General features: G+C 36.6%; 1 protein-coding gene across 1 annotated transcript in view; it reads right to left on the bottom strand.

Moving 5' to 3' along the window:
* The window catches only part of slc6a14.1 (solute carrier family 6 member 14, gene 1), a 33,238-nt gene extending 23,356 nt beyond the window's left edge, over positions 1-9,882 (bottom strand). The window contains exons 1-2 of the mRNA XM_002939666.5: positions 9,744-9,882; positions 4,613-4,757 (exon numbers count right to left, since the gene is read on the bottom strand). Of these exons, the coding sequence (XP_002939712.3) occupies positions 4,613-4,757; positions 9,744-9,800 (202 nt within the window). The 5' untranslated portion in view covers positions 9,801-9,882. The remainder of the gene's footprint in view (positions 1-4,612; positions 4,758-9,743) is intronic.
* Between the last annotated feature and the right edge of the window lie 3,386 nt (positions 9,883-13,268).

A 13,268-nucleotide genomic window follows, 5' to 3' on the forward strand; every position in this document is an offset into this window, starting at 1 on the left:
GAGCTAGTTTACAGTATTTATTTGAAATAAATATTTAAAAACATATACCCCACTGATGCGTCATTTAATGTAATTTTGTTGGTATTTATTTTGATGAAACTTAGCAGTAGCTGCTGCATTTCCCCTAGGCTTATACTCGAGTCAATACGTTTTTCCAGTTTTCTTAGGTAAAATTAGGTACCTCGGCTTATATTCGGATTGGCTTATACTCAAGTATATATGGGTAATACTGCAATTATAATTATATTTCCGTTAGTGAAGTGATCCTTTTTAAATCATATATTTTGTTTGAAAGTTATGCTGACATTTATTTCTTTCTGACTTGACACCAGTGTTCAGTTGGAAGGGATTCAGACCACTGGCTGTCTTCACATCTTTACAACAATTCACATACAGTTGTACCGGCACTCCTTTCATTCACTAAACCATGAAAGTTGGTTTCAGGACACAACAAATCCTTATTATTTGATGATAATATCATTTTAACTTGATACTTTTAATGGTTCTGACACTGGATAATGATTTTGGATTTAAGTATTTAAAGAGGAGCACTGTAAAATCAATGTCACAATCAAGAGGCGTTCCAGCTTGCATTTTGTACAAGTAAGCTGAAAGGATCATCAATACTAAATTAAATACCTAAATAAGGGCATAAAAAATAACATTTTATACTGGGGGTATAGCAGCAGGCTGGAGAAAAATAATTCATGCAGGCAAATGGAGCTGCTAATCTTTCACCAATGACAAGTGAGGGTTGCTGGAAATATTTTGGAAGTTTGATTCTAATGTCAAGGATTTGCTTGGTTAAAATACCTGTCAGATCTGAACCCATTCCGGGAGTTTTTTTGCTTATAAAACACTGTATTATTGACATTGACCCTTTCAGTAGTTGGTAGTAGAAGGCACCAAGCAATGTAAGTAAAGTCAATCCAACAGATGCAGAGACAGCAAGGATAATGAGAAGGGGCAAACTTGCTATGTGACCACACATGTGAGGGATACTTGCCCTGTTGTCTCCAAGCACCCCAACTCAAGGTGCATTACATAGTTAAAGCCAAGTTAAAGACAAGACAGGAACAATGCAGAACTAGCTGCTAGTGTTTATTGCCACAACATGTTTTAAGCACAATGCTGGCATCACACTTGACAAAGAACATTGTCCTGGAAATATGTTGTGGCAATAACACACTTAGCAGCTAGTTCTCCATTGTCCCTGTCTCCTATTTAATTTGACTTTAACAATGAAAAGAGGCAATGACTGTGTAGAGTTATATACTTAGATTGTAAGCTCTATGGGACAGGGTATCCTTCCTTTTGTTTCTTTAATGTAACTGTTCTTTGTATTTGTTTGTATTTATTATTGTACCAAATCATTTGTTTTATTAGTTTACTATTCTGTTGTAAGTGCTGCATACAGTAGGCAGCTACAGTAGGGCTGCGTAAATAAACATATACACACATACAAATACATACATGCAGGCTACACCTGTCATCATGCTTCTGATTGCAAAGAAGGAAAAAGCATAGCAGGACCTTGTCATGTATTGTTCATAAGAACGTCAGGAGCATCCAAAAGCACAGTAGAGAAAAGGAAACTTTCCAAATCAATGCAAACAATATAGTGCTGCAAGACAGAAAAGCGCATCTACGCCTGAAAGTATAGTGAGCAATGTTCCCTCTAACCTGTGTGTTTGTGCACACGCACACAAATTTTGAGGCCAGCACAAACAAAAATTGCGGTGCGTACAAAGAATTTTGTATTAATTCTGACCTGCGCACACAGTTTTTAAAAAATGAGCACACAATTGTGCACAGAATACATTGTTGGAGAAGGAATTAGAGGTATTGGACAACTTGTGCTTTTGTCTGCATTAAAGGTATATGTATCAAAATGCACACTTTTCACTTTTGTATAGTTGCACTCAGCACCGCTCAGCTGTGCCTATAGATACAGGGGAACTCTGGGGCATCTGCAACCTCCTGACAAGGCAGTAGCTCCAGGATTCCTTTTGTGCCCTGCATTAATATGCACATAGCACTTGCACCTAAGAATCAAAGGCAGATGTCACTCACACACCGAACACAAGAAACATGGACATCCACAAAACTGCATATGATTTTTGTGCGCAGTTGCACAAGTTTCCTGACTTAGATGTAATTGTACCAGACACAGTGCAACAGCACCAGGCTAAATGCCTGCAAGTGGCCACAGTGATGCTTACATTCTGGAAAAAAAACACTACATTGTGGGGAAAAAACATGGAAATTGAGCTCAAAATTGCACTTTCCTCACTGCGTCTGGGGACGTAAATAAGCCCTACAGAGTTTTTTGTTCACTGTACTAAAAAATGTTTGCACCTGTTATTTTGTCTTGCATTAGTAAATTAACCCTATAGTTTCAGTCTATTCAGTACTGTTTTGGTAGGCACGGTGGAAGTAAACATTTTCGTAGTAAAATTCTAGTGCATGTATCTGCGTTTGATATTAGAGTCTGATAATACATTTTTATACATTAATGGCTAATTACTGACCTTTGCCACAGAGGAGCAGTTAAGTGACAGTTAAAGTTAAAGAATGGAGAAAAAAATCTGAATTAAAACAAATGCAATCAATGTTTGTTTTAAGAGACTGATTGCAACATGTAGCCTTTGGAAGAACAGGCCTTCCTGACATTCCTTTCTTTGTGTGGGAACAGTGCCATCAGGAACAGCAATTGTGCATGCAATACTTAACTTATGGCAGTAGGAACTTAGCAGCTCTACAGCTCCCTTCCTAAGCCACAGTGTCAGTGACCCTTGTGTTAACTGACCATACAGGCAACACATAGTTAGGGGTTGTTAACCCTCTGACTCACTCTGAAAGGGAACTATTGAGCCAAAAGCCTTGTATTAGCATTCTTACCCCTATATGTAATAAAAGGCACTAAGTTTGCCCAGTAGCAGTAACTCATAGCAACCAATAAGATGGTTGCTTTAAAACAGATGACCAGTAAAATCTACTTGCTGATTGGATGCTATGGGTTATTGCTCCTGGGCAAACTTTGTGCCTTTTACTACATAACCTCAAGTGCTAAACAGAAAATTCATGTAAATTGCCAAAGTACTCTGTAGAATCCTTTTTGAGGTTAGACTTCTAGAAAATGTTTTAAAACATTGCAGTAATGGAAGCTGTTAATAAATTTGCAGATTTACAGGAAGAAATTAATATCCTTCCTAAGAAGGAAGGCAAACAAAACTGTGTAAATCTGTTGCACAACTGTAATAAGCGGATCTGGGAAAGGTTTTCCATTGCTTAGCAACTGACTGATTAATTCTTCTCACTTGATGTCAGGCCATTCAGTTGTAGCGTTTATTTGCTCGATCCACTGTAAGAATTTAAGGTGTATCTGCTTAATAGGTCTGTTTTGGTGCAGAAGATGCCATGCAGATTATTACAGTTGGTTAGCTAAGCCTGCGTTTCATATAGCCATAGAAATCAGTGATCCTTCTCTGTGCTTTGTATGGTGCTCTAAGTACTGTTCAATATGGTACTGTGAAAGTTTGAAAGGAAAATAGAATCATTGTCAATGATTAACTAGGCAATGAATAAACATATAGAGCTCAGTCTGCCATTCATTGACCAGTGATTAAAAAAACCCCTTTGCTTTAAAACAAATATTTTTCAATTGATGGATGATGATACAGAGATTGTCTTTTGGGTGAGTAATTGTACTACTGGAAGACAACATTATTTGCCATTCTTTCGCAAAGAAAATAGTCTGATAAGCTGAACTAAAGCTCACCATACACAGACCTTTACAAAGTCAGGGGGGGGAGTCTTAAAAGTAACTTTTTACTTCCAGGTTATTGGGATAAGGAGAACAGAGCAAATAAAAAAATGCCTTGTTTATGGTAAACAATTGCTAGATACAAGAGTTGCAACACAGTTTGCTTAAAGTATTTAACCTATTTATTCAGCCACCGAAAGCAGAAAAAAAATAAAAGGGACAACGGGACAAGCCTCCCTTTGTCATACCTTGTTTATGGCTAAAAAAATGTACATTCTTTACAGTAGGAATCTTTCATAACCTCAGCAATCTGCCCCACCTACACCCAGACCTTTGTGGTCTTTTCTACAAGTTTTAAATATATTTGGTCTTGGTTAGCTATCCCCCTGGTTCATGATTGCCCGAGCTGCTGTGGGTGCTTCCTGGGCAGGCTCTAGTGCAGATCTATACATTCTGTGCATCACCAGTGATCTCACCAACAAAAAAAAACTAAACCGTTTCCCAGGTAATACATTCACTAGCCAATATATCATATATGTCTTTAATTTAAGAAAATGTCATTGTTTTAGTGCGTTAAGTGCAAATAAAAACTAAAGAGCCTAGGTTGCCATTATGCTGCACACTTTTTTGTTTATGTTGTGCTGGATTCCGTTGTTTATTATTTTTATTAAAATGTAATAATATAAAGCAACAATATATTTTGCATACTGAACAATAAATAGCTGTAAAAAGTGGGTGTAAAAAGGGCCCTGCCCCACAGAGCTTGCAATGTTAAAGGAGAAGGAGTATAAGGCATAATGTGTGACATTCCTTTTTTGATAGATTTATACACAAATACAGTCATACCTCCTCCATTCTTGTATGCAAGATAGGGAAATCTCCAGACATTGCCCAGACCCACAGCATAGCCGATCATTGAAAGAAGGTAGTCTGATTTTTTGGACCAATTTCCTCTCTCCTTGTTTTCATCACCACTGCCAGAATGGGATTCCTAAAATAAAAAATACATGCAAAAGTAATATAAATCATATTAAGGACAATACCTATGTAATGGTTATTTCTTCTAATACACATCTTTGATCATATATGGAAGATTTAAACTATGAGGTGAGACTGTCGAGGTTGGGGTTGTTTTCTCTGGAAAAGAGGCGCTTGCGAGGGGACATGATTACTCTGTACAAGTACATTAGAGGGGATTATAGGCAGTTGGGGGATGTTCTTTTTTCCCATAAAAACAATCAACGCACCAGAGGCCACTCCTTTAGATTAGAGGAACGGAGCTTCCATTTGAAGCAGTGTAGGTGGTTTTTCACGGTGAGGGCATTGAGGTTGTGGAATGCCCTTCCTAGTGATGTGGTAATGGCAGATTCTGTTAATGCCTTTAAGAGGGGCCTGGATGAGTTCTTGAACAATCAGAATATCCAAGGCTATTGTGATACTAATATCTACAGTTAGTATTAGTGGTTGTATTTATAGTGTATGTATGTGAGTGTATAGATTGGTAGGTGTGGGTTAGGTGTGCTGGGTTTACTTGGATGGGTTGAACTTGATGGACACTGGTCTTTTTTTTCAACCCTATGTAACTATATCTCATCATCGTCAATCTAGGGAAGGTATCATCACATCATGAATTTCATGATATTCTGAGTAAATGTATTTTACTAATAGCTGGTATATTTATCACTATAAGATGCAGTCTGTATAGCAAGCAAAACCAACAATATTTATGGCAAGTCCTGCACGTTTTTTTTTATAACAGCAATTAAAATCTTTTTTGTTAAACACAAATGAATAACAAGTTACGGTATGTTAAAATAGGTGAGTGCTATTTACCCTTTAATAAAACAAACAAAAAAAATAAAGAAATACACATTTGTTGACCCTTTAATAAAGTGTCTGGACAACCTATTGTCATGAATCAAGCTGAATCCATCTAGTCTTTGCATGTGATAAAAAAAATGATTTAAATCACAAGCCCCAAGTTGGTGACAAAATTCTATTATCACTTAAATATGGGAGATAAAATGTAGATGATTAAATCAATGCATAGACAGATGAAGATGATAAAAAGCAGTCACCAATAGGCCATGAACCAGTAGCTTGGAACTCCAGGGTGACCCTGCCATCCCCCATCATCAGTATAGCACCAGATCACTTCAATGTACCACCCCTATTCAGGACAGTTTGCACCATGCTCCTTATGTTATCTTCACCTTGGTTACTACAAGCTGCCCTGAACATCCTGACTCCTTCCAGAGAGCCTTACCTACTACCAAGGAAGTATCTCCTTAAGCACTGGGGTGTATTTACTAAGATTGGAGATAAATATGTCGGTGATGTTGCCCTTAGCAAACCAATCAGATTTTTTCTTTTGATTTTTAACTTGTAGGTGACTGTTCAAATCTACAAAGTAATTGCTAATTGGTGATATTAATCTCCAATCTTAGCAAACACACCCCTAAATCATTACCAGTAAAACTAATGAATATTAAGTATATACATACTGAGTGGAAACTGTGCATTGTGAAAATGACTTTGTGAAAAGTTCATTTGCTTTAGACCTATAACTTCTATATGTCCCAATGAATGTAATAACCTCAGTGTATAAGATTTGTTAACAGGCCAACTGGATCAGTTTACTTCATTTACCTCAGAGCATTGCAAAATTTGGAAAACACAGGCAGGTAAAATCAACCAGTTTGAGTAAAGTGACCAACCTCTACCCTTTTATTTGCCAATTGTTAATATGGTAAATCCACTTACCATATTTAAACATTTAAACACATTGGTGTAGTTATACAAACATTGACTAGAGTGCCTGGCTTCGGCCAGATCTGGTTATTTGGGCAAATGCTAAAAGATCTGATCTAGGTCTGTACTGACCAAATTCTGCCCACATAAAGAAACCGACTAGTACGTATTCCCTTAAATCTAGTGATAATACATGGCCAAGTGTTTACACCAAAAACATAAAATTCACAAGTACCATTGCAAAATAATTATAATAATGAGAAAGCTAAGGGAAATTTTAAAAAGTGAAGCAGATAAACTGATACAGTAGCCTATTATGGGGTCCTTAACAACAGATGGCGTTTATTCAGATGTTATTTACTCAGTACAAATAGTTAGCTATTAAATTTTCACACGTTAAAGTGTAAGTGCATTCACCAGAATAAAAATAAAAAATCTGTTCTTCCTAACTAGAAAGACTCAAAGAATCAAGGTCATTTGCCTCACCTTTAAATGAGATGCAGGAATGCATTTCCACATTCCTTTGCTGATCCTAATAGACCATATTTTAATTAGTTGCAATCACTGCATTTTTAAAAACTATTGGCTTTAAACATTGCATTGAAGCATGTAAAAGGCAGGTACTGATACTGACACTACCTATTCAGCCAAATAAGGCTCTGATAGAGATGAAACAGTATTCATGTATAAAAGACATAGCTATAACAACACAATGACTATAATAACTCTGCTATTAAAGACTGTTGGAGAGGAGGTATGATCTGTATATAGAAACTCTTGCATTATATCATATTAAGCAATGCTATTAGAGAAGGTAAGAGACGTAACTATATTAAAAGGCAAGGCTAAAGCTGTAGGTTGTTATTTGAGATTTTTATAGAGACCCTAATACATATTATGGGCATGAGAACAGTTCACTTACCGTTGAAGGGTTTCCTTGATAGAAATCAAAGAAAAATTATCTATATACAGACATGCATAGGTATGTACCACAGGATACTGTGACTGGTAGCCCCATTTATATCACCAGCTTGGTCAGTTCCAATTTACCTAAAGGTGTTATAGTTTATTTAGAGGGAAGTGATAAGAGTGCAGAGAGACTGCTGTCAATGATGTGTAATGTCTGCCGTACACACATATTTAGGTGTGCAGTTTTAACTGAATGCTCCACAGTCACAGACAATGCAATCCCTTACTAAAGATGATCCTGCCATTACCCCATTTCTTACTCATATATTCACTTCCTCTCTAGCTTCTGGTACTTTCCCATTTTTATTCACGCAGGTCTGTGCCAAGCCCATTCTTAAAAAGGCTACACTGGACCCATCCTGTCTATCTATCGCCTTGTGTCTCTCTTAGAACTAGCATCTAAACTCTTGGAACACACAAGTGCAAGATCCCTAAGGGGCATACGAGTTTGCCTTTTTAGTGCTCACTTAGAGGGCATTTGCACACATGTTTATTTCTGTTCTTTGCACTGAGCACCATATCAAAAATCTGCGACTGCTGACTAATGCAGTCTGTGCTTTATAAGGGAAGGGAGCCATAGTTGATTGCAGACTTTTTTTTTGCACCATGCACACTGCATGGTACATTGTAAATGAGCCATCTTATTTGACTAAATATCACATATACAGATGACATCAGATATTATAGACACCCCTTCACTAACCACTGACATTCAGGCGCAGATCTCTAGTTGCCCCCTAGCTTTCCCTTGAGCACGTGTACACAAAGTGGAGATCCGGGCAAAAAACGTGAAAGCAGGCATTTTCAGGCTCGACCTCCACTCTCAGCACTAGCAGAGACACATTTTTATTTAAAAAAACGAATATTCGGCTCTTAAAGTTATCAGAGGTGGCTTTTTGCTGCTCATGGTTGCCCCCTGATGATTTTACAGTGCAGACAAATGGATCTGCAGAATGACACGGATCCACTTCTCTCAGCAGAAAAAACTCCATATACCCTTGGTCCTAAAGTCATTCCACTCCAACCTGACCTTTCCCATCCTTTTACCACAGATGGCATGCCAATTAACACTGTTGATTCTGCATGCTGCCTGGGGTTTATATTTGACCAGACCCTATCTTTTTCTTAGATCCTCTCAAATCCCAAAATAGGAGTTTGTCTGTTGACCCACTATAATAGGTGTGTAGAACATGTAAACTCTTAGTTGGATTGCACTTTGGGATACATTTAATTAAAGCATGCATGTGTTAAAGATTGTAGCTTTTTTTAGAGGGATGAACAGGAGTGTTCACTGGGTATTAAATTTTTTGAAATACTAGACGAGAACATATTTTTAATGCTTCTACATAGAAAAGATATATATGGGTCTGAGATTGGGTTTACAAAGCTTTACGTGAATCCACTCATTTACAACTGAGCCTCCAAGCTACGGTCCAAACTAAACCAAAGTCCAGATCACTGTATAGCAACATAACTGGGAAAATGGTTGATGACTACACTTTCAAGGTAAGATGAGGACACTACAGAGGTCCTTGTGCAATTAGAGGTTCATGGGCTATTATATTGGTAGGTATCAGTAGCGAATTCCATACATATTTCTTTAAATGGTTACTTGACCAACTGCAGATTGAAACAATGTTTGACAGTAATGAAAGACCAACATAAATGTGTGTGTGTACTCAAGTGTGTGAGTGTAAAACTTAATAAAATGCAACTTAACAAATTATTGAAAATGATCCATTTTTTGTGTTTAGTTGTTATAATCATCAAGCTGGCCAGCACATCCTGCAACGAAAGTCCACTAATCTGATGGCGCTACAGGTTGCCATGTCCAGTTAAATGGAACATTTATGTTTGTATTCCTTTTGTTTGTTTTATTCATTTTGCTTGAAATGTTGAGCAAACTATACTGGCACTGATATATATAACTTGCCACAGAGAGGGCCTTTTTAATTAGCTAAGTTTTTTGTGCAACGTGCTTTGTAGTTATTCTAGTTAATTGCAAAAACTGTGCACAGTAACAGACCATTTTTAATGTATTAATGCTAACAGTGAAAACTACTACATGATTATGCTGCACGGCAGAACTCTTGCTGGATCAAAATCTCATAATCTATAAATGCAACTCCATCTGCAATTTATTTAATTACACACTGCAATTGTTGAAGACAATATTTTAAATATTAATAACAATTCAAAATGCTTATTTGCCAGAAAAACATACTAAAAGTGGTGCATTAAAAAGAATAAAACTTACTTGCTTCACATCCTTAGAACTATTTTGACAGCATGTTAAAATGTGATTTAATCCCATATTCCAAGTTGCAATAAAAATTCTGGTATTAGTCTTCTTTTCAGTGTCCCACTATAACACTGTTGAGTTGTACTGTTTTGCTTTCAGTTATTATTGTAGTACCAAGGTGTGTATATAAAGCATTTGAGTATCTGGCTCCTCCCAGAGCCTGAATGCTGGTAGTTAATATAAAACGACTGTAGCAGGCAGTGCACTGCATGATCTTCTCTTACTCTTTTTTGCAGAGAAGATTAAAGATTTGAATTAGATAAAGGGAAAATGTTGCATGGTTTATAAATGTATAGTAACCTTCTACAACCACTTTTGTAGAAAGAAGTAAAGTACCAAACTGAAGGTGGGCTACAATCTTTCCTGTAAAAAAATGACATTATGTATTTCTAGGCGGCAATGCATTAGAAAGTGATTTTGTAATATCTAGCAAATAAATAGTTTTTTTGCAAAAAGGTGTTGAGTTTAGTCTGTGTAAGTAAACTCATATGCAGTCCACATTTTCTTCAGTTTATAAATGTCAGATTTGGCCAGGCCAGTGTGAAAATGTTGCCTTCTTGTTTGCATGTATTTAATTGTGTTGGCTAATTGGTAATATTGTCTGATTCAAGCCAGAAATGTTTGTATGAGTGTGGGCTGCATCAGCATGCAAACTCATAGGAAAATGTAATAAAATACAGGTACATGAGCAGAATACAAATTAATGAATAAATGTTTTTTGGTTTTTTTTTGTTTTTTAAAGTGATCTTTAAATATAGTATATGTACACTTTTGTAGAAAGAAGTAAAATACCAAACTGAAGGTGGGCTACATTTCCTGTAAAAAATGACATTACGGGGCACATTTATCAAAGTAGTTTTTACTAATTTATAGAACTTTGTGTATTTTCTACGATATTTTCGTTAACTTACGCAACTTTTTTGTGCTTTGCATCAATTTGTGCGACAAAATCGTATTTGTCGCAATGATTATGAAAGTTTTGTTATTCATTCAAGCTTCAGTATCGTGACTTTCCTTGGGCCAGGTTGGAGCTGCACAGTGCCATTGAGTCCTATGGGAGGCTTCCAAAATCTTGCACTGAAGGTTCAAAGTCAGAAAGGTTTTCACGCCATTTATGATTGTTCGGATATGAAAATTTCGTAACTTTCGGATCATACCACAATATTTTCGTACGACCACGATACAAATTTTTGCACAATTAATGCACATAAAAAATTAACGTTAATAATACAAATTTGTGACAATCGTACTTAAAAACATCCAAAATTCAGACTTTGATAAATCAGCCATATGTTTTTCTAGGCGGCAATTAGAAAGTGATTTCGTAATTTCTAGAAAACAAATTTTTTGCTAAAGGTTTTGGTGTTAGTCTGTGGAAGTGAACTCATATTTAGTCCACATTTTCTTCAGTTTATAAATGGCCAGGCCAGTGTGAGAATGTTGTTTTCTTGTTTGCATGTATTTATTTGTGTTTGCTAATTGGCAGTATTGTCTGATTCAAGCCAGAAATGTTTGTATGAATGTGGGCTGCATATACTATATATATATTTATATATATATATATATATATATATATATATATATATATATATATATATATATATATATATATATATATATATATATATATATATATATAGTAAACCTGTTTATACTAGGGGGCTGATTTACTAACCCACGAATCCGACCCGAATTGGAAAAGTTCCGACTTGAAAACGAACATTTTGCGACTTTTTCGTATGTTTTGCGATTTTTTCGGATTCTTTACGAATTTTTCGTTACCAATACGATTTTTGCGTAAAAACGCGAGTTTTTCGTATCCATTACGAAAGTTGCGTAAAAAGTTGCGCATTTTTCGTAGCGTTAAAACTTACGCGAAAAATGCGCAACTTTTCGCGTAAGTTTTAACGCTACGAAAAATGCGCAACTTTTTACGCAATCGGACTCCATTCGACCCGTTCGTGGGTAAGTAAATCAGCCCCTAGGAGTCAATGACTGATGACAGTTTTTGTAGACAATTTTTAATGTATTATTTAAATGATGCTATAAAATTTATGAAAACACCCATTAACATGGGTGGTCTGCACCTGCGGAAGCTGTAGAGCACCTCCCGACTTTGGAAGGAAGTGCTTCCTGAGTGAGCAGCCCTTACTGCTCTTGCATTTCTTCCCTAGGCTTTTGTAAATGGCCCCTAAAGTGATTTAACTTGCATAAACATGAAGAAAAAAACCATAAAATCCTTGATGGACACTTGTGAACAGTAAGTTGAATAGTGTGGGGAATTTCACTCAAATAGCAGACATACCAATAACTTTCTCAAAGGAAGAGACAGCTACATGCAGTGTGACTATGTTTTATTCACACAAGGCTTACCCATCCATATAGTATTTTCTTCCCAGGTCTGGCTGTGCTCTGCAGCGTCGGTCAGCTCGGACAACCCTTCTTGGCCAATATTAGGACAATTTAGCCCATCCCTCTTCACGCTGCTCCGTTTCTTCCCCATTAACTGGTTTCTACCTCTTGGAAAGAAAGCTCACTGCTATCCCAACCCCTTTATCATAGGTAATGACTAATTAATATCAACAAATTGCTGGCTTTTCTGCAACAGCAGACAGCACCATGGCCCAGTGGGTAACACTCCTTGAGGCACTGGGGTCCTTAATTCAATCCTAGCAAGGGCACTAGCAAGGCATTTATGTTCCCCTGTGCCTGCGTGGGTTTCCTCCCGCACATTAAAAGCATACAGGCAGGCAATTGGCTTCTGACTAAAAACTGACCATAATGAATGTCAGAGGGATGTTAGATTGTAAGCTCCTTTGGGGCAGTGAATGATGTATAATCTCTGTAAACTACTGCAGAAATGTGTGATGATATATAAAAGGAAATGAATAAAAGAAAATATCAGTGAACATAACCTCTATTATTCTCAATATGTATCATCCCTTTAGTTTTTTCTCAAAATACTTGCAAAACAAAGGGAACAGTTCATGGCCTTTCATTGTTTTGGAATGCTTCCTTTTGTAGACTCCCATTTGTGTTTTCAAATGCAGCAGTGATTTATAAGAATGCATCACTCATCCTTTAGTTTTTGAAATAAATGCCTAGAAATTATAAGAATTAAAGTAATGATGCTATAGGACAGTCCTTGATGTACCAGAACATGTTATGTATATGTATAAATTGTAAAAAAAACACCTGAAAACTGTAAGAATGATTTAAAAAGTCTTTTTATTTACATATGCATTACATTACAAACTATAGCATGTAGACTGTGTTGATCTACACAACTTTTCCTGAAAGAACTATTGTCAATAAAATGCCAAATACCAGAATTTCAGCTAAATGGCTCATTATACTTGTAATGACATTAAAAATAACTGCACACTATGGTTTACTGCACACTTCTACTGGTACTTCTCACTGTAGTCAGTGGGAACAATTCCTGGCCTGTAAGTTTCCTGGCCAACTAGCAGCGTCAAA

This window comes from Xenopus tropicalis, chromosome 8, assembly GCF_000004195.4.
Source record: "Xenopus tropicalis strain Nigerian chromosome 8, UCB_Xtro_10.0, whole genome shotgun sequence".
Taxonomy (NCBI): Eukaryota; Metazoa; Chordata; class Amphibia; order Anura; family Pipidae; genus Xenopus; species Xenopus tropicalis.